Genomic DNA, 21,416 nt, shown 5'->3' with positions numbered 1-21,416 from the left:
GTGCCCGTGCCAGGAGCCTCGCTGACTCAGCCGGAAGAGCCTTATCTGGCCCCTGCGCCACCGCCTGGCCACCGGGTCACCGCCGCGGGGTCACCGCCACCGTGGCCTGGCCCCACGCCCACCGCCGGCGTCCCACCCTGGTGGCTGCTGCCAAGCGCCGGCCCCGCCCCATGCTTTCTAATAACACACGCGGCGGCCCGAGGGAGCGGTGCCCGCAGGCAGAGAGTGTCCCCACGCGGTGCCTGGGCGGGGGAGTGGGCGTGGTGAGCCGCCGTGGCGTGCGTGTGAGTGTGCACGCTGAGGCTGTGGCCAGGCGGCTTGTGGGTCCTGTCTCCTGGGACCCTGCCTGGGAGGGAATCTTGCTACAGAGACATCTTCGGACCCTCCATGGCCTCTGCCCGCCGGGCACCTGCTGGATTCTGTGGGTCTCGTGTGTGGGGCTGTGTGCACCCAGCCAGTGGCACCCCACACGCCCGCCTGCGTGTCCCCAGCCAGTACCACGGTGTTTGTTTAGGTCTCCGTGTGCTGAGTGACGTGGCAAACTTCCCATGTCCCTGTTTTGCGTGGACCTGTTGGTGAGTGTGTCCAGACGTGCGTCTGCCCTGACGTCCTTTGTGAATGTCTATGTTGGGGTGATGGTCTCCTGTGTATGCATTTTTTTAACTATAAAGTTGGGGTCTTGCCATCATGTTGCCCAGCCTGGTCTCAAACTCCTGGGCTCAAGTGATCCTCCCACCTCGGTCTCTGAAAGTGCTGGGATTACAGGCATGAGCTGCTGTGCCGGACTGGTCTCTTGTGTTTTGTGTGGATGTGGCTGTGTGTGTGTGTGGATGTGGCTGTGTGTGTGTGTGTGTGTGTGTGTCAGGGGTGGCTGCAAGCGTATGTGTGTGTGCACGCCGAGGCTGGAGAGTGTGTGTCCAAAAGCGTGCCTGCTTGGGCTCCCCGCGTGTGCACACGTGCGCCCGTGATGGGCGACCTTCTCGTGTGCCTGAGCGTCTGGGAGCCTCGTGCTGGACCCTGAAGCATGAGGTCACGGTGGGGCCTGTTAACCATCAGCCCCCCAGGGCTGCTAGAGAGTGGCGCTGTCTGTCTTGGTCAGCGGAGTGCGTCGATCGCGGGGCACAGATCAGCGTCCGCCCTGTCCGCCGTGGGCTGTGGAGCCGGCCTAGCCAGTGGAGCCCCAGTGACCACCGAGCTATGGACAGGGCCACTGGGTGTGCAGCCCCACCCTTTCCGACCCCGAGGAGCTGCCAGCAGAGCCCTGTCTACTCTTGCCTCAGTTTCCCTGCTGGACACAAAGGGCTGAAGTCCAGGTCCCTTCGATGGCCCAAATTCTCTGTCGGTCCTGACTGGGGCGGCGGCGACACGGCCCCCGCAGCTGCCCCACGGTGGCACCCAGGGGCTTCACCCACGAGGGACGCTTGACTCAAGGTCCTCTCCACTGGCGGCCGGGAGCCGGGCCAGGAGCCGCTGCAGTGCCGACCTGGTGGGTGGCACACGGGGGGCGGCTGCAGACCGCCTCTTCTCCGCTCTGCCGGCTGCACATGGCCAGAGGACAATTGGGGGTCACAGGGTTAAACGGTGACTAATCTGGCCATTGAAGGCCCCGGCGCCGGGGTGCAGCCTTGCCCCTTGCTCAGGGCTGGGCTGGGGGTCCCGTGGGCCCAGGCGGGTGGGCAGGGAGTGGGTGGAGACCGCCCCTCCCGCTGCCCCGCAGGCCCTGGTTCTGGCCAGGCTCAGGAGGCGAGCTCCCTGGGGACCCAGGCCACATGCCCGGAAGCCACACTGGACACAGTGCCCAGATTCCATGCCCAGCAGCCTCCTCTGCCACCCTCGGAGACGGAGAACGTGAGAGCAATTAAGAATCCGCCTTCCAGGAGGAGCCCCGTCCTGGATTGGATGGCGTCCCCCAAAACTCACGTCCACCCAGAACCTCAAGATGGGACGCATTTGGAAATAGGGTCTCTGAAGACGTCGTTAGTTTCAGTGAGGCCCTGCAGCGTAGGGTGGCCCCAAATCCCATGCCGGTCGGTTGTCCTCTAAGGGGGAGGTCACGCCTGTGATCCCCGCTCTTTGGAAGGTCAAGGTGGGAGTTTCGCGTGAGCCCAGGAGCTTGAGACCAGCCTCAGTAACAGAGTGAGATCCCTGCCTCTACGCAAATTAGCTGGGTGTGGTGGTGGCGCCTGTGGTCCCAGCTACTCAGGAGGCTAAGGCAGGAGGATTGCTTGAGCCCAGGAGGTCAAGGCTGCAGTGAGCTATAGTGGCAGCACTGCACTCCAGCCTGGGCGACAGGGCAGGACCCTGTGTCAAAAAAAAGAAAAAAAAAAAAAGGGCTGGGCGCGGTGGCTCACGCTTGTAATCCCAGCACTTTGGGAGGCTGAGGCGGGCGGATCACGAGGTCAGGAGATCGAGACCACGGTGAAACCCCGTCTCTACTAAAAATACAAAAAATTAGTCGGGCGTGGTGGCAGGCGCCTGTAGTCCCAGCACTCGGAGAGGCTGAGGCAGGAGAATGGCGTGAACCCGGGAGGCGGAGCTTGCAGTGAGCCGAGATTGCGCCACTGCACTCCAGCCTGGGCGACAGAGCGAGACTCCGTCTCAAAAAAACAAACAAACAAACAAACAAAAAAGGACGAGCGCCGTGGATCGCTAGTGTTATGGAGACAGAGGCAGAGGCTGGAGCGATGTGGCCACAAGCCAAGGACACCTGGAGCCCCCAGAAGCTGGGAGAGGAGGGCAGGACCCTCCCCTGAAGCCCCAGTGACACGCTGATGTCAGACTTGCGGAGAGAAGAAATCTGCTGACGTGGCACCGTGCCCTGGGCAAGGTTAGGGCAGAAACACCAGGCTGTACCTCCCTGGGCACACATATGTCTGAGCCCGACCCTTTCATGGGCACTTATGGAGCACCTGCTGTATGCCAGCCCGACCCTTTCATGGGCACTTATGGAGCACCGGCTGTATGCCAGCCCGACCCTCTCATGGGCACTTATGGGGCACCTGCTGTATGCCAGCCCGACCCTCTCATGGGCACTTATGGGGAACCTGCTGTATGCCAGCCCGACCCTTTCATGGGCACTTATGGGGCACCTGCTGTATGCCAGCCTGACCCTCTCATGGGCACTTATGGAGCACCTGCTGTATGCCAGCCCGCCTGCTTGCTGGGGACACAGCCGTGCATGGAGCAGAAGCTCCCGCCCCTGGTACTGGAGTCCTGATGGCGGCAGCGCGGTGGAGGGCGGGTCTGTCTCGCCGTTATCTCCCGGGTGTGTCTGCTCCCCGTGTGTCTGGCTGCAGGGGCGCGTCCAGGGGGTGTGTGTGTGTGTGTCTGCGTGGGAGTGTCTGGCTGTGTGTCTGGGTAGGAGTGTCGGTGGGGGCGGTCCCACGCGGCCATGGTGTGTGTCTGCCGTGGCCTCAGCCCCGTTGCTGTGGTCGATGCCCCCAAACCTTGACCCATCTCAGGGGCACCACGCTCACTGCTACAAATGTAGGTCTTCCGGGCAAGTGAGCGTCCCCCACCCAGGACCCCCGACCCCGGCCCTGGGAGGGCCCGACTGCCAGCCTGGCTGGACCTCCTTCATTGTCAGGTTTTCGGGGGTGGATTTTGAGACAGGGTCTCGTGCTGTCACCCAGGCTGGAGTGCCGCGGTGCAGTCATAGCTCACTGCAGCCTCGACCTCCCGGGCTCTGGTGATCTTCCCGCGTCAGCCTCCCGAGTGGCTGGGACCACAGACACTCGCCACCAGACCCGGTAACTTCATTTTATTTTTTGGAGATAGGGTCTTGCTGCGTTGCCCAGGCTGAACTCCTGAGCTCTTAGGGGAGCTGGGATGTCCCCGGGTTCTGCAGTCACTCTCCGTCTGCATCTCTGCTTTCTCCTCTCCCCTCTCTCTCTCTCTGCCACCCGCCCCATCCCCTCCACCACGTCGCCCGTAATTCCTCCTTGACGGCCATTTCTCCGGGAGTGGCTGGGCGTCTCTGCCCCAGCTGGCGCTCTGCCCAGCGACTGCCCACCCCCCCCAGTTGGCCACATGCCCAGCTCATGGGGGCACTTGGACCTGGTTCCTGGGGAGGAACTAGGCAGATCACCTCTGTGGTTATTCATTGCTTTAATACCACCTGGGGGAAGAGAGCCTGGCCACACCAACGTGTAGAGATCCCAGCTCTGCCTGACCTGGGCCAGCCACCTGTGAGTGCCTCCTCTGGGCCTCAGTTTCCCCGCCCGTAAGATGGGGATGCTATCGGAAGGAGTGCAGCTCCTATGACTTCGTTTTCATCCTTGGCCTTTACGGTTCACCAGGTTTCTCCTCTGACTCCTGTAGAGAGGGGACGGTGTGCGGCGTGGGCCCTGCTGCCTGCCCCAGCCCACCTCCGTCTACTCCCTGCGGGGGGAGGTGTCCAGGGTGGTCCCAGCCCACCTCCATCTGCTCCCTAGGGGGGAGGTGTCCCTGGTGGCCCCAGCCCACCTCCATCTGCTCCCTGCGGTGGGTGGGGGGGGTGTCCCTGGAGCGGGCAGAGCCTTGAGTGACTGCTCCGAGGCTGCTGCCCATGGTAGGGGCAGTTCCTGTGCTGCCCTCAGCCTGGGGTCTGGTGGAAGCTCCAGCCAGGTGTACCCCGAGGGACCCTGGACCCTGAGCCCACCAGGGAGGGCCCTTCCTCTTGACTCCTGGGTGGGAGGCGGGAAGCAGCCCCTTCCTTCCTGCAGCCTCTTTGGGCTCAGACCCCGGGCGGGCCCGTGTCCCACTGTGGGGATGGCGTCGACGTGGCCGGGGCAGGCGTGTTCTGTCCCCTTGGACTGCCCGGCTCCTCCTGCTGGTGCTGGGCTGCGTTTCTGTTCAGAGAACCTGGGCTGGGAGTGACGGGACTGCAGTCTCCCGCCAGGTGCCTCTTTCTGAATGGACACTTGGGCTGGGGATGACACTTCTGGTGCTTTCTGGGACCGGCCAGGTCCCGTCTGCAGGGAACCCCAGGACGGAGTTAATTGCCGAGTGCCCAGCTCTGGGCAAAGTGCTTGGACCCCGCGGTTACTCCGAGCCCATCTCCCAGCAGGGGAAAATGAGGCTCGCGGAGGCAGGGCCCCGGCATCCAGGTGGGAGCATGAGGGCGTATTGTGGGTGGGCTGGCCAGTCTGGGGGGCGGGAACCCTGTACAGAACGCCCCGGCCGCGTGGAGTGGCAGGTTCGTCACTGCCTGGGGGAAGACGACACTGGGTATTTCATTTTGGGTTTTTTTTACTTTTACTTTTTCCTATTTATTTATTTATTTATTTATGAGACAGAGTCTCGCTCTGTCGCCCAGGCTGCAGTGCAGTGGCACGATCTCGGCTCACTGCAAGCTCCGCCTCCCGGGTTCAGGCCATTCTCCTGCCTCAGCCTCCCGAGTACCTGGGACTACAGGCGCCCGCCACCACGCCCGGCTAATTTTTGTATTTTCAGTAAAGATGGGGTTTCACCACGTTGGCCAGGCTGCTCTCAAGCTCCTGACCTCAAGTGATCTGCCTGCCTCGGCCTCCCAAAGTGCAGGGATTACAGGCGTGAGCCATTGCACCCGGCTAATGTTTTCTTTCTTTAATCCCAAAGGCTTCAAAATTAAAATTCTGTTTGTTTGTTTGTGTGTGTGTGTGTGTGACAGGGTCTCACTCTGTTGCCCAGGCTGGAGTGCAGTGATGTCATCTCGGCTCACTGCAGCCTCGAGCTCCTGGGCTCACATGATCCTCCTGCCTCAGCCCCCCGAGTAGCTGGGATTACAGGTGTGCGCCACCATGCCTGGCTAATTTTTTTTTTTTTTTTTTTTTTGTAAAAACAGGGTTTTGTCATCTGGCCCAGGCAGGTCTCAAACTCCTGGGCTCCAGCAATCCGCCCGCCTTGGCCTCCCACAGTGCTGGGATCACAGGTGGAAGCCACTGTGCCCAGCCCACACTGAGATTCTGCATTTGTGGCTTCCTGATGCTTTGAAATGTTTGCTGGGTGCCGTGGGGTGGGGCGTGTCTTGAGTGTGGCCTGGGGCACCCCCTGCCGTCAGCCCAGATCTGCGTCTGTGTCCACATCTGTGAAACGGGTTTCCTGGCAGACAGAGGGGCTGCTTAAGGCCAGTGCCCTGGGCGGGGACTTCGTTAGGGACTGCAGGCCCGGGATTTCCATGTCATATCTCGCCGCCATGGGGCTGCCTCCTGCCTCCTCTGCACCAACTTTCTGGAAGTGCCTGTCAGCTGACCCCACCCCGGCCACATCCCAGCGCCAGGCCTGTCGCTGCCGTCCCGGACTTGTGGGCCTCAGTTTCCCCAACTGTGAAACGGGCTGGCGGCCGGCCAGCGTCTCCTCCCTGAGCGAGGGACTCCCCCATCTATGTCTCAGCCCCCACCCAGATGCCCCAGGACCGCTTCACAGATGAGAAGACTGAGGTTCCAGGGTGGCGCTCGCGCGAAGGGCCCGTCACGGGAGAACGAGGAGGGTTTGTCGTCAGCGAGCTCCCACGGAATCTCGTGATCTGGAAATCCACAGAGAAGCACCTTCGCCGCGCCGGCTTCCCGGGCCGCGCTTCATGGTCATTTCTGGAGCGTGTTATTAATATCCGCCCCGTGGGTGCGGCGCTGTGTATTTCCAGAGAGGGGACTCGGGCCCATCAGGGCCGGGGGAGTGGAGCCGGCAGATGTTCGGCCCTGCCCAGAATCACTTCCCCAATTTCCCCACGCCCGGCGGGGCTCTCAGCATCTGCATCCGCCGAGGCCCGGCTGTGCTGACAGGAATTGAAAGGACCTCGTGGCTTAGGCAGGCGGGGGAGCCCCCGGCCGGTCAGGTGCACCAGGAGCAACCCATGGCCGGGCAGAGCCCAGAGAGGGTGGGGAAGGGCCTGAGGTCACACAGCAGACGCTAGCTAAGTAAGCGCCTGCTGGGTGTGGGTGACCCTGCCCTCCCCGACCCGTCAGTTCAGGTCGGTCAGGGCCGCCTGTCCCCTGGTGTTTCACTTGGCAGCCCACCCGCCCCAGCTGACTTCTTCCTCCTGCTCCCTGAACCGGGAAGTCCGGGCCCTTTTTGGACACTGCATCTCCCCGGCGTACAAGACAGTCCAGGAAATACAAGAGGTGCTCCATAACGGCTGCAGAGTGCACTGTCCTGGCAGAAACCCTGTGGACTGACAGCCCCGTGCGGCTGGCCCTGTGGTCCGCACTCAGCTCCGCCGCCTCTGTCAGTCCTGGGAGTTTCCGGAATGGGAAAAACACCAAGACTCAAAATCCCCCGGCCTCCCGGGGCCGCAGTCCTGCGGGACCGCAGCGCCAGCTTCTGCTTCTTGATGGCATCGGCCCCATCCCCACCATGGGTAAACTGAGGCCCGGAGAACAGGCAGACTGGGGCGTGAGACTCCAGGTCCTCCTGCCCCCCTGCCCTCCTCCCATCTGCAGCCCAGGCTCTGCCCAGTCTTCATTCCTGCTTCATTCCTGCCTCATTTGTCCAGCTGTTCATTCCTGGCCTCTGGACTCTGTGGGGAGGGGAAGAGGGGTGAGGCCTGGAGTCTTTTTTTTTTTTTTTTTGAGACAAAGTCTCACTCTTGTCACCCAGGCTGGAGTGCAATGGCGTGATCTCCGCTCACTGCAACCTCCGCCTCCCGGATCCAAGTGATTCTCCTGCCTCAGCTCCCGAGTAGCTCGGATTACAGGTGCCTGCCACTACGCCTGGCTAATTTTTGTATTTTAGTAGAGACAGGGTTTTACCATGTTGGCCAGGCTGGTCTCAAACTCCTGACCTCAGGTGATCCGTCCGCCTCAGCCTCCCAAAGTACTGGCATTATGGGATTACAGGCATGAGCCACAGCGCCCGGCCATCCTGGAGTCTGCAGCAGTGATGTGGCTGCGGGGGCGCACTCTGGCCACCTCCTTCCCGCCTCTCTGGGCTGTGGACAAGTGAGCGGCTTTGCAGGTTGCTGGTGCTCTGCAAACCTGGTTACCAGAGAGGTGTGGACCCCCTCCCTGCCTCAGTTTCCCCAAATGCAGAGCAGGGCCCCAGGGGTGTGGGGAGGCAGTGCTGGGTCCCACCCTGTCCACCCCTCCCAGCGGCAGCGTGGGTGCTTGTGTGGAGGGGGAGGCCCCGAGGCCCCCAGGGACCCTGCCCACCTGGGGAGCAGCAGCCGCAGGTGCTGAGTCATCTCAGCCTCTGCCCCAGGCCTCCGCCGTGTCCGATAGCAGGGGTTATCAGGGCCTCTGGGAGGGGGCGGGGGGCTGGGAGTGCTGTCAGTGGATGGGAGCTGCCAGGAGTGGGGCTTCACAGAGGGGCCAGGAAGGGGACACCAGCATTGGAGGAAGGAAAGCTCCTTACAGCCTCTTTCTTTTCCTTCTTCCTCCAACTCCTGGCCTCGAGCCATCCTCCTGCCTTGGCCTCCCAAAGTGCTGGGATTATAGGCAGGAGCCGCTGCCCCTGGCCTTTCCCTCCCTCCAGTGGACGCCTGCTGGATTTCCGCCACTGTGCCCCATAGACCCTGATTCTGTCTTTTTTTGTTTTGTTTTGAGACAGAGTCTTGCTCTGTTGCCCAGGCTTGAGTGCAATGGCGCGATCTCGGCTTACTGCAACCTCTGCCTCTCAAGTTCAAGTGATTCTTCCGTCTCAGCCTCCTGAGTAGCTGGGATTACAGGGGTTCACCACCACGCCCGGCTAATTTTTGTATTTTTAGTAGAGACGGGGTTTCTCCATGTTGGCCAGGCTGGGACTCCTGACCTCAGGTGATCTGCCCACTTTGGCCTCCCAAATGCTGGGATGACAGGTGTGAGTCACCACATCTGGCCTAGATTTTGCCTTCATGGGTGGGAGGTAGGCAGGAAAGATGGAAAGAGGCCGTCCCCAGAATAAATGGATGAGCACCCAGCCTGACTCCGGGAAGGTGCCGAGGGTCAGCGCAGGCCGCCTGCTGCTGCAGGAGTGAGAGGGGCCCACGCAGGGAAAGGGGGGTTCAGGGAGCAGCCAGCGTGTGTACAGATGGCTGTAGCCATGTGGAGGCTCGCATGGGGCCCGGCAGGCAGGCAGGGAGTTGGGCCTTCTCCTGGGAGCGATAGGGAGCCATGGTTAACCATAGAGCAGGGGAGAGACCTGGTTTGATCTTGATCTTGACTTCTAAGCCCCTTGGTGCCTCCAACCTTGGAGGCTGCTGGAAGGAGGGGGCATCTCATTTACCATCCTAGCTGCTTCATGGGGATTTGGGAGATAAAAACCAGCTCTTTCAGTTTAACTTTGGTTGTAGGAGTCACAGTAAGTTAGTTCTTTATTTTGTTTTTTTTTTTGAGATGGAGTTTCACTTTTGTTGCCCAGGCTGGAGTGCAATGGCACGATCTCGGCTCACCACAACCTCCGCCTCCCGGGTTCAAACGATTCTGCTGCCTCAGCCTCCTGAGTAGCTGGGATTGCAGGCATGCACGATCACGCCTGGCTAATTTTGTATTTTTAGTAGAGATGGGGTTTCTCCATGTTGGTCAGGCTGGTCTCAAACTCCCAACCTCAGGTGATCCACCCCCCTCAGCCTCCCGAAGTGCTGGGATTATAGGCGTGAGCCACCGCGCCCAGCCTCACAGTGAGCTATTTCTTGTCTCAGAACCAGAGAGAAAAAAAATAGGTGCGATGATTATACATGCATGTTCAAACCAGCAGGACTCACGAGAGCCAAAAGGTGGAAACAGCTTAGGTGTCCATTGAAGGATAAATGGACAAATGCAGTGTGGCCCATCCACCACGGAACAGACACAGCCGTGAACAGGAGCCAGGCTCTGACCCGGCCACAGCGCAGGTGAACCCTGAGGACGTCACGCTCAGTAAGAGGTGCCAGACACAGAAGGCCACACAGTGTGATCCCGTTTCTATGAAATGTCCAGAACAGGCCCAGCCACAGAGACAGGAAGGGGATGCATGGGTCCCGGGGCTGGGAGAGGACGGGGAGTGAGTGATGGCTGATGCGGACAGAGATTGTGGTTTGCATAACACAGTGGATACACTAAATGTCACTTAATTGTAAACCTCAAATTGGTTTACACTCCAGCTGGAGGCTGGAGTGCAGTGGCGCGAACTCACAATCTTGGCTCGCTGCAGCCTCTGCCTCCTGGGTTCAAGCGATTCTCCTGCCTCAGCCTCCCAGGTATCTGGAATTACAGGTGCCCACTACCACACCCACCTAATTTTTGTATTTTTAGTAGAGATGGGGTTTCACCAGGTTGGTCTCAAACTCCTGATGTCAGGTGATCCACCTGCCTTGGCCTCCCAAAGTGCTGGGATTACAGGTGTGAGCCACCACGCCTGGCTGGTTAATTTTATATTATGTAAATGTCACCTCAATAAAGTGTTTTTACGATTTTTTTCTTTTTTGAGACAGATTATCAGCTCTTGCTGCCCAGGCTGGAGTGCAATCGTGCGATCTCGGCTCACTGCAACCTCCGCCTCCCGGGTTCAAGCAATTCTCCTGCCTTGGCCTCCTGAGTAGCTGGGATTACAGGCATGCACCACCACGCCTGGCCTATTTTGTACTTTTAATAGAGACAGGCTTTCTCCATGTTGGTCAGTCTGGTCTCGAACTCCTGACCTCAGGTGATCTGCCCGCCTCAGCCTCCCAAAGTGCTGGGATTACAGGCGTGAGCCACTGTGCCCGGCCAGGATTCTTTCTTAAAGAAGAGACGGGGTCTCACTGTGTTGCTGAGGCTGATCTCAAACTCCTGGGCTCAAGTGATCCTTCTGCCTCGGCCTCCCAACGTGCTGGGATTACAGGTGTGAGCCACCACAACCAGCCTTTTATAAGATCTTTTAAGGCTGGGCGCAGTGTCTCACGCCTGTAATCCCAGCACTTTGGGAGGCCGAGGCGGGCGGATCACAAGGTCAGGAGTTCAAGACCAGCCTGGCCAACATGGTGTGAAACCTCATTTCTACTAAAAATACCAAAATTAGCCAGGCATGGTGGGGCACCTGTAATCCCAGCTACTTGGGAGGCTGAAGCAGGAGAATCGTTTGAACATGGGAGGTGGAGGTTGCAGTGAGCTGAGATCATGCCACTGCACTCCAGCTTAGGTGACAGAGCGAGACTTCATCTCAAAAAAAAAAAAAAAAAGAAGATCTTTTAAAAGTCGACTGCATTGGCTGGGCGCTGTGGCGCACACCTGTAATCCCAGCAGGTTGGGAGGCTGAGGTGGACTGATCACTTGAGTCCAGGAGTTCGAGACCAGCCTGAATGAGCAACGTGATGAAACCCTGTCTCTACAAAAAATACAAAAATTAGCCAGGAGTGGTGGTGGGTGCCTGTGGTCCCACCTAATCAGGAGGCTGAGATGGGAGGATCACTTGAGCCCAGGAGGCTTCAGTGAGCTATGATTGCACCACTGCACTCCAGCCTGGGTGACAGAGTAAGACTCTGTCTCAGAAAAAGGAAAAAAAAAAAGTAGACTAAAGAACCAAACCTCAGAGTTCCCTGGCTGGTCTGGGTGGGCCCGGCCGTTGGATAAATTCTCTTTTTCCCTCTGACCCTTCAGCCCCGCTGGGTGCGTGGGCGCCTGGGAGGCTCAGGCCGCTGCCTGGAGGGGGCGGCTGCTGACTCAGATCTATTGCTGCCTCTTCTGAGCATCCGCAGACCTATATCTGGCCTTAGAGGAAAACATACTTCTTCAGTTCCCAGAAGCCATATTGGACAGTGCAAAAACGTGCCTTGTAGAACATTTCTCAGGCTGGGCACGGTGGCTCATACCCAGAATCCCAGCACTTCGAGAGGCAGAGGTGGGAGGATGGCCTGAGGTCAGGAGTTCAAGACCAGCTTGGCCAACATGGTGAAAGCCCGTCTCTGCGAAAAATACAAAAAAAAAATTAGCCGGGCGTGGTGGCGCGTGCCTGTGATCCCACCTAGTCGGGAGACTGGGGCAGGAGAATCGTTTGAACGCGGGAGGTGGAGGTTGCAGTGAGCCAAGGTCACACCACTGTACTCCAGTCTGAGCGACAGAGCGAGACTCGGTCTCAAAACAAAAATAAAGTGTCTCAGGCTGGGCCTGGTGGTTCATGTCCAGAATCCCAGCACTCTGGGAGGCCGAGGAGGGAGGATCGATCACTTGAGCCCAGGAGTTTGTACCCAGCCTGGGCAACGTAGCAAGACCCCATCTCTACAAAAAAAGTTAAAACTGGGCATGGTGGTGCGTGCCTGGAGTCCCAACCACTCCAGAGGCTGAGGCAGGAAGGGCACTTAAGCCTGAGAGGCTGAGGCTGCAGTGAGCTGTGATCGTGCCAATGCACTCCAGCCTGGGCCACAGAGCGAGACCCTGTCTCAAAAAAAAAGAAAAGAAAAGACAATTTCTCTTCTTCTGACATCTCTCTGCCAAGTCTCGGGCCAACCCTCCTGGAGGCTCAGGGCTCGGCAGTCCCTGGACGCTAGACGCTTGGATTGTTGCTTGGATTTCCCTGAATTCTGTGGCCAAAGAGAGCGTCTGAAGGGCTGCAGCTGACCAGGTGCCTCCCAGCTCCAGCACCGCCCCCCCCACCCCTGCTGTGGCCTCATCCCCAGGTGGGGCCTCATGGACTTTGGAGCCTCCTGGGAGACGGGAGGCCTGGGGGGCAAAGGTTCTCCCAGGGGGCCCTGCAGACAGGCAGTTTCCTTACAGCCTGGGCCTCTGGACCCAAGGACACCACCCTGGGCCCCCCGCAGCTGCTGGGACCTGGTGGGAGTGCCCAGGTGGGGCCTGCCTGGGGACTGAGCGGGGAAACCACAGCCCCAGCGATGTGACCTTAGGCGCTGCTCTCCTGTGACCTTGGGCGCTGCTGGGGGAGGGGCCACCTCCTTCTGTCCTGGCCAACCCTTTCCTTGGATTTCCTGCAAACCTCTGGGGTCTTTTTCTGACCTTCCTCCCACGTCCCAGAGCCGGTGGGCTGGGGAGGGGAGTCCCGAGCCAGGGCTGAGCTCCCTGGTTCCAGGGGAGTCCGGGTGGCCGGGGAACCCCCTCCCTACTCCCAGGTGGCCCTGGGACTTATCTTGCACCCTGTCCGCCAGCAGACTCCACTGACCCCCTCGGAGCTGTCGTTTCTCTGCGAGGTGGGGTGGAGAAAATAAGCAGCGTTTCGCCACAAACAAGAATTTCCTGTTTGCCCTTCCAGGGCTTGGGGGGTGGCGGTTATCTCACTTTTTCCTCCCCTCCCCCACCGGCGCCACCACCTGAGCCCCGTCGCCCTCCCTCCTCACAGGTGCCCCCTCCAGAAGGGCCCCATCCTCATCAGGTGGGGGCGGCATCTGTCACCCCCGCCAGGCCTCCCACACCCCCAGTGCAGAGCCGGGCGAGTGTCGGGGACCGGGGGCGTCTTGCCTCTATCCCCAGAGCCACGGAGTGTGTCTTGCAGATCCGTGTAACGGGGCTCGGGCGTGCAGCGTTCTGGGAAGAAAACCAAAGAGGAATGAAGGGGTCAGAGGCTGAGGGGGGCTGTGGAGGGGGCTCTGTCAGAAGGCGACGTTTGGGCGGGAAGGCAGGAGCCGAGCAGGGACCTGGGAGCTGCATTCCAGGCAGAAGGAACAGCGCCGCGGAGGCCCTGGGGTGGGGGCGTGTGTGTTTTACTCAGAAAGCCGCCAAGGCTGGGTCTGGTGGCTCCTGCCTGTAATCCCGGCGCTTTGGGAGGGTGAGGCAGGAGGATCACTTAAGGCCAGGAGTTTGAGACCAGCCTGAGCAATATAGCAAGACCTTGTCTCTATACAAATGCAAAAATTAGCCGAGCGTGGTGGTGCCCGCCTGTGGTCTCAGTGGCTCAGGAGGCCGCGGTGGGAGGTGGAGGCTTCAGTGAGCTGGGGTCTCACCACTGCACTCCAGCCTGAGTGACAGAGCGAGACCCTGTCTCTAAATAGGGCAGCCCAAGGCCGGGGCGGAGGGAGCAGGAGAGGGCAGAGAGGGGCCAGGAGGGTGCTGGGGGGCCCTGGGAGGCTGTGGCCAAGGGAGGGTCATGCTCAGATGTCTGTGAAAACCCCCCCACCCCACCCCACCCAGCTGCTGAGCGGGGAAGCGTCTGGCAGGAGGGGCGGCTGGGGGACCTGGAGGTGGCTTAGCTCCATGCGTTCTGTGCCTCGGTTTCCCCTTCCCTGAAGCAGGTGGTGCTGGGAAGGGGAGACGCTGGGCCCAGCCTTGGTAATTAGGGGTCCACACCTTCCATCCCCCACAGCAGGAAGTGGACAGAGGGGAGGGGACCTCCTCAGGGAAAGACCCCCAGGCCTGCCCTGTGGCCCCGCATTTTCTCGGGATCTGACTGAGAAAGCAAGTTCATTTAATTTGTGTTTATTAGGCAGCTGCTGTGTGCCCGATTTTGGATGCTGCCAACAAGATAAGAATTCCGCATGTTCCAGGGCAGACAGACGGGAGACAAATGCGTGAATCCACACAGCTGGGGCCTTGCGAGGGCCGGGGGAACAAGGGGGGTCGTGAGCCAGAAACCCCGTGAGGCCGGTAGTCGGTAAAGGTGGGTGGGAGCGGAGCATCTGCGGAGGTGATATCGGTCCTGGGAGGGCGTGGGCTCCCCTCCAGGGAGGGAATGACCACAGGGGACCCGGACGAAGGGAAGGGGCTGAGAAGTCCCTGCAGACGAGAGGAACAGCCCAGGCGAAGGTGGCCGGTCGGGGCTGATGGCGGGGCGGTGGGGGTCTCAGCGGAGGGGCACCTTCAGAACCTCACACCCGACCCCTCCCGTGATCAGAGCAGGCCCCAGGGAGGTCAGGCAGCGGGGAGGGGAGGGCAGGCCGCTTATCTCGGCCCTCAGCCCCCAGGGAGGGAGTTTCCGGAGATTTTGCCCAATCTCCAGCCTGGGTTTAGGGCTCCTGTGGGTGTGTGGTGGGTGGCTGATTTCAGAGCTTTCTGGTCGATGTTTCAGAGGGGCAGGGTTTCAGCCACAGAACCCAGGTGAGAACCAAGGCCTGGGTTTGCCGTGGGGTGTGCTGTGGCCCAGCAGTTCAACCTGGGATCTGGCCCACAAGGGGGGCCTGGACACCGCCATGGGCAGCCTGGACACCGTCCCCTGCTTTCCCATCCCTGGGGCCTCCGCCAGCTGGCCGGGGCGGGGCACCCCCCGCAGGGGAGCGGAACCGGGGGCCGGAGACCCATAAAGCCCAGGCGGCCTTTACTGCTGGCTTTGTTGCTGGCTGCCCACAGCAACGGCCATTAGAGCCGCCTCCCCCAGCAGCTGGGGCCCCCGCAGGTCCGCCCTTCACTGCCATGCATCGGTGCCCCGGCCCCACGGGGGTCCGACCGTGCCTCGCCACTGGCCCAGTTCGCCACCATTTGGCCTGGGAGTTAATGGCTTCCCCCTCCAACCCCAACCTTGGATGGCTGTACATGGGGCAGCTGATTGCTGCCTGGCGCCTCGGTTTCTCCACCCGGGATGTGAGGGTTGCTGGGGCGCCAGGTGCTTGGGATAAAGCTGCTGTGTTTTCTCACACACTCTCCTTGAGAGGTGGGGAAACTGAGGCAGGAGGTGCGGTGAGGTTTCTTGTAGGGGCTGTGCTGGGGAAGGGGGCGTCTAGGCAGGGTAGACCCTCCAATACCGGGTCAGAATCTCGGAGGAGACGACCTTCCGCTCGCCCTGGAAGGGCCCAAGGTGTGCCGGCCTCTACGTCCACATCTTAGCGGCGGGGGAGCTGCATAATGAAGGACCTCAAACCACGGGCGTAAAACAAACGAAACCCGTTCTCCCTCCGTCCTGGAGCCCAGAGTCCAAAATCAAGGCGTCCGCAGGGCTGCGCTCCCTCCAGGGGCCGCAGGAGGAGCCTTCCACCTCTCCCAGCTCCTGGGGGCTCCGGGCGTCCATTGACGTGTGGCCGGCCTCTGTCTCTGTGCGACCGTCTCCATGTCTGAGGACCCAGCCCTGGATGTAGGGCCGACCGGCCTTCACTGTGACTTTTTCTCAATTTGGTCACATCTGCAAAGGCCCTTTTTCCAAATAACGTCTCGTTCTGAGGTTCTGGGTGGATGTGAATTTGGGTGGGGGGTGGCGTTCACCCCAGCACAGCCCCAGCGGTGAAGTCCTCCCCATTCCAGTGCCTCCTGCCTCGGGCGTTTCCCCGGCAAGCTCGTCCCCGTCCCCCTCGTCCCCGTCCCCCTCTCTGCCCTGTCCCCCTCTCCGCCCTCCCTGGCTCACTTTTGCAGCTGAGAAAATCAAGGTTCAGGTAACGAGCATTTATTAGGCAACTGCTGTGTGCTCTACCGATTCCAGACTCTGGGAACAAAACAGACTAAACCCCAGAGAGACTCCTAGATCCGTGTCTCGGTGATGGACGGGGTCTCGAGGAAGAGTGTGGAGGGGAGGGGGCGGGAGCCGGGCCGGGGTCAGAGGACGAGGCCGGGCGTGTGGCCGTGTGTGCGTGCCTGTGCTCATGGGACCCATCGGCCCAGCCAGCCGGGTCTACCTGCGGGCCCCACACCCCTCAGGCAGCTGAAGGGGAAAGGACCTCCCCCACCACCATAAATCAGCGCAGGAATGCAGGCTGGCCAGTCTGGTGCTGGCCGGCGTGGGGCGGAGACAAAGGCCAGGCAGCTGGACCTCGGGCAGCCTCGACCACCCAGGGCAGAGGTCAGGACTCCTGCCTGCCCCCCGCCAGCCCCTTCCCGGAAGGCCTCACTGGGCCTCCAATACACAGACAGGGAAACTGAGGCCCAGAGAGGGGCAGGACGGCTGCAGGGTGATGGGGCCTCGGCCGGCCTCCCCAGCGCCTGGGGTGTCCTCGCAGCAGAGGCTGGGCATGGGTCTCCTTCCTGGGCCCTAATGACGAATCATCCCAGCTGAGGCCTAATTGGTGGTTTCAAGGCTCCCCACTGCCCACAGCCAGCCACATTCCCCCGAGCTTAATTGGCAGCCTGGTATTTGTCGCAGCTCCTCCTCGGCAAATTGGCCCCCGCCTGAACTCTGCTTTCTAATTATCCCTGCCGGCGTTCCCCCACCCTGCCCGCCCCTGCCTGCCCGCCAGAACCAGTGGGCGGGAGGCTGGGGGACCTCCTGGCCCCTTGTACCCCAGATGGAGCCTCTTTCCCCTCTGGAAGACATTCCGGGGCCTGGTGATCTCCTTCCTCCCCAGCCACCACCCTGGCAGGCAGAGGAGGTCGGTGGCTCATTTCATAGCTGGAGACCGAGACTCCAGGCTCCAGGTGCAGGGAAGCCAGCAGGAGGCAGGAGGACCGGGCTGGGAAGCAGGACGGGGCTCTGGGCCGATTCCCCGACAGCCCCCAGGCTCTGGTTCCACACTCACCACTGTGCCTCAGTTTCCTCATCTGCAAAGCAGAGCCAGTTCTCGGAGCAAATGCGCTCCTGTCCGACCCTCAGGACAGCCCCGGGAGGCATGCTGGTGATTTTTTGCAGTGATTTGCTGTGTGAACTCAGGCAGGCACTGTCGTAGGGTAAATTGTGTCCCCCAAAGAAAAGGTGGAGGGTGGTGGCTCCCGCCTGTAACCCCAGCACTTTGAGAAGGTAACGTGAGGATCGAGGGAGCCCAGGAGTTCCAGACCAGCCTGGGCAACATAGAAAGACCCCATCTCTACAAAAGAAAATGTAAAAACTTACCGGGTGTGATGGCGAGTGCCTGTGGTCCCAGCCACTTGGGCAGCTGAGGCAGGAGGATCCCTTGAGCCCAGGAGGTTGAGGCTGCAGTGAGCTATGATTGCGCCACTGCACTCCAGGCTGGATGACAGAGTGAGACCCTGTCTCTAAAAACCAACAACAAAAAAAGACTTTGGGAGGCTGAGGCAGGCGGATCACTTGAGGTCATGAGTTCAAGACCAGCCTCGCCAAATAGTGAAACCCTGTCTCTACCCAAAAAATACAAAAATTAGCCGGGCATGGTGGCAGGTGCCTGTAATCCCAGCTACTCAGGAGGCTGAAGGGGGGAGAATTACTTGAGCCCAGGAGACAGAGGTTGCAGCGAGCCAAGATGGCACCATTGCACTCCAGCCTGGGTGACAGAGCGAGACTCCATCTCAAAAAATATAATAAAAATTAAAAAAAAAAAAAAGGAATAGGTTCAAGCACTGGATTCCCAGTACCTCTGACAGGACCTCATTTGGAAACGGGGGAACTTACTGACGTACAATCACGTGTTGACACTTTGGTCTACCTCAGACTGCAGATGGGATGGTGGTCCCACAGGATTAGAATTCCATATTCCTAGTGGCTCACGCCTGTAATCCCAGCACTTTGGGAGGCCGAGGCGGGCAGATCACGAGGTCAGGAGATTGAGACCATCCTGGCTAACACGGTGAAACCCCGTCTCTACTAAAAATACAAAAAATTAGCTGGGCGTGGTGGTGGGCACCTGTAGTCCCAGCTACTCGGGAGGCTGAGGCAGGAGAATGGCGCGAACCCGGGAGGCGAAGCTTGCAGTGAGCCGAGATCGCGCCACTGCACTCCAGCCTGGGGACAGTGAGACTCCATCTCAAAAAAAAAAAAAAAAATTCCATATTTCTTGTGCACCGTTCCTGGGTTCAGCTGTGTTAGACGCACAAACACTCACGCTCGCGTTGCCGTTGCCTACAGGACCCAGGACAGCCACAGATTTGTAGCCCAGGAGCGCTGGCTGGGCTGCGCCTGTGCCTGGGTGTGTGGGAGACTCCACCTGTGACGTGTGTGTGACTCACTCTTTGATGTTCACGCTGACGAAATCACCAACAGACACATTTATCAGGACGCATCCCGCACGAAGACAGAGGCAGAGGCTGGAGTGACACGGCCACAAGCCCAGGAACCTGGAGCCCCCAGAAGCCGGGAGAGGCAGGAAGCTTCCTCCCTTGGAGACTTTGGAGGGAACGCAGCCCTGCAGACACCTTTTGTTTTGTTTTGTTTTTAGAGACAGGGTTGCGTTCTGTCGCCCAGGCTGGAGTGCAGTGGTGCGGTCTCAGCTCACTGCAGCCTCCACTGCCCAGGCTCAAGCAATCCTCCCACCTCAGCCTCCTGAGTAGCCGGGACTGTAGGCATGAGCCACCCCACCTGGGTAACTTTTTGTTATAATGTAGAGATGGGGTCTGACTGTGTTGCCCAGGCTGGTCTTGAATTCCCGGGCTCAAGCGATTCACCCGCCTTCCAAAGTGCCGCGATTACAGGTGTGAGCCGCCACCCTGAAGAGAACTCGGTTTTGGACTTCTGGGCTCCAGGACTGCGGGAAAATAGATTTCTGTTGTTTTAAGCTGCAACGTGTGGCTGTAGGGAGTTAAGGATCGATTTGAGATGACGTGGCCCTAAAACCAGCAGTGTCCTGAGAAGAGGAGAGAGAGACGGGGAGACGGTCTTGTGGAGAAGGAGGCAGAGACTGGAGCGCTGTGGCCATAAGCCAGGACGCACCTTGATCTGGGGTTCCCGGGCCCCTGGACCGGGAGAGGACACTGTCTTGTCCCACCTGGTTTCTGGTGCCTCCTTGCAGACCCTCTGGGAAGCTCGTTCACCGGCATTTCTGTCTCGCAGCCTTGCAGTTCTTCACCTGCCCAGCGCCCAGCGGGGCCTCTGGCTCTGTTTCGGCTCTGGCAGTGGCTCGGGGGTCCTAGGGGAGGCAACCCCTGCTCCTGTCCTCCTGTCCTGGCCTCCATTGCAGGAGGGACATGGTTCCCACACCTGAGCTCTGGCACCAACTAACCCATTCCCTCTCCGCCCTCACAGCTCTACGAACTCGACGGGGACCCCAAGAGGAAGGAATTCCTGGATGACTTGTTCAGCTTCATGCAGAAGCGAGGTGAGCCCTCTGCCCCCACCCCCCTGGAGGGAGGTCACAGAAACAGGGCTGTAGGAGGGGCCCTAGTGGCTCCAGGTATGTCGGGGCGGTAGTGAGTACCCCGTGGCTGGAGGCATCCAAGGCTCCTAAGTCAGAAGGGACTTTGGGGTGTCTTGGGGGGAAACACATCCTGCCTTGGAGGTTTGATGCGGGAGGCACGCCTGTGAGTCTTGATGGGGGGCAGGGCAGTCTCAGGGCCCCAATCCAGAACAGACAGTTCAGGTCGTCTCCTTAGCATCCAGGGTGCAGTGAAGTGGGGGTCCCCGCTACTGGGTGCTGGGGGAGTGGAGCCAGCCTCTGTGTTTAGGGAGTGGGGTCAGATCCGGGCTGGCCAGGTGCGTGCAGATGCCCCAGCCGCCAGATGGCTTACAGTCTAATGATCTCATGGCGGCCGATGCGACGTTTGAGTCCTGGCCCCTCCTGTCCTCCCGCCAGGGCCTCAGTTTCCCATCTGTAAAAGTGGGCCAGAAACAGTCCCTGCCCAACACTCAGTGGCCAGCAGGTACCCCACATGTGCTGAGTGCAGGGCCGCTGTTTACTGTGTGCACTTATTGGGCACCAATGGTATACCAGGCTCTGTGCCCCCGAAGTCTCCTGGCCTGGGGAAGGCAGGTCTGGGCTGGTGTCCAGGTGGGGAAGCTGAGGTCCAGACACAAGAGAGACTCAGAGGCCGGGCGCGGTGGCTCACGCTTGTAATCCCAGCACTTTGGGAGGCCGAGGCGGGCGGATCACAAGGTCAGGAGATCGAGACCACGGTGAAACCCCATCTCTACTAAAAATACAAAAAATTAGCCGGGCGTGGTGGCAGGCGCCTGTAGTCCCAGCTACTCCGAGAGGCTGAGGCAGGAGAATGGCGTGAACCCGGAAGGCGGAGCTTGCAGTGAGCCGAGATCGCGCCACTGCACTCCAGCCTGGGCGACAGAGCAAGACTCCGTCTCAAAAAAAAAAAAAAAAGAGAGACTCAGAGACGACCAGGGGTAGCTGGGGTGTCCCCAGCGGCCATTCCCAGGCCTCACCCCAGCTTAGAGTGACCACGGGGCAGAGAGAGTGCAGCAAGGGCTTCCGTCTCGCCTCCACGTCCTCGTCGGCTGGGGAGGGTCCTAGGAGCGTCTGCTGCCAGGTAGGAGCCGCTCCACCCACCGGACACTCCTCTAGGGTAGGGAGCTCGCTCCGATCCCCACTGTTCAGACCGGGGAGGAGGTCCCCACAGAGGCAGGAAGGGGAGGGGCAGAGGGCTCTGTCCCCACACTTGGGGCCGTCGCAGGGGCCCGCTGTGTCCCAGCCTCCGCCCACCCCTCCCCTGGCTTCTATAAACACAGGCCCCAGACCCGCCACTGCCAGCCGCCCGGAAGGGAAGGAGAAGGAAGAGGGCTGTGGGCCCCCCGGCCCACACTGCCCAGTGGCCTCCGGGTTAACCCCTCCCATGCTGGGAACAGAGGATCCAGACCCGGGACCTGGGTGGGGGCCCCTACTGTGTTATCCTACAAGCCCAGCCTTGACCAGGGCCCACTGCCCCTTATGAAGCTGGACAGAGCCTCCCCATGACCCTTTATCATCCTGTTCACACCTGCTCAGCCCTGACCACTCTGCTGTGGGGCTCCAAGCTCCTGGGTCCAAAGCCAGCCTGTTTTGCTGTTACCCGTACCTGGTACAGTGCCTGGTGTCCAGGGGGTACTTAGAAAGCACGGTGAGGGCTGGGCGCGGT

General features: G+C 60.2%; 1 protein-coding gene across 4 annotated transcripts in view; it reads left to right on the top strand.

Annotated features, from left to right (window-relative positions):
• Window positions 1-21,416, top strand: part of ARID3A (AT-rich interaction domain 3A) — a 51,366-nt gene that overhangs the window by 15,174 nt on the left and 14,776 nt on the right. For all 4 annotated transcript variants that reach the window (XM_032176405.2, XM_032176404.2, XM_032176406.3 and 1 more), the window contains exon 4: window positions 19,600-19,672. In XM_032176405.2, coding sequence (XP_032032296.1) covers window positions 19,600-19,672 — 73 coding nt within the window. The remainder of the gene's footprint in view (window positions 1-19,599; window positions 19,673-21,416) is intronic.

Source organism: Hylobates moloch, unplaced genomic scaffold, assembly GCF_009828535.3.
Source record: "Hylobates moloch isolate HMO894 unplaced genomic scaffold, HMol_V3 SCAFFOLD_15, whole genome shotgun sequence".
NCBI lineage: Eukaryota > Metazoa > Chordata > Mammalia > Primates > Hylobatidae > Hylobates > Hylobates moloch.
Note: the sequence above shows the minus strand (reverse complement) of the source record. Positions and strands in the feature narration are given on the sequence as shown.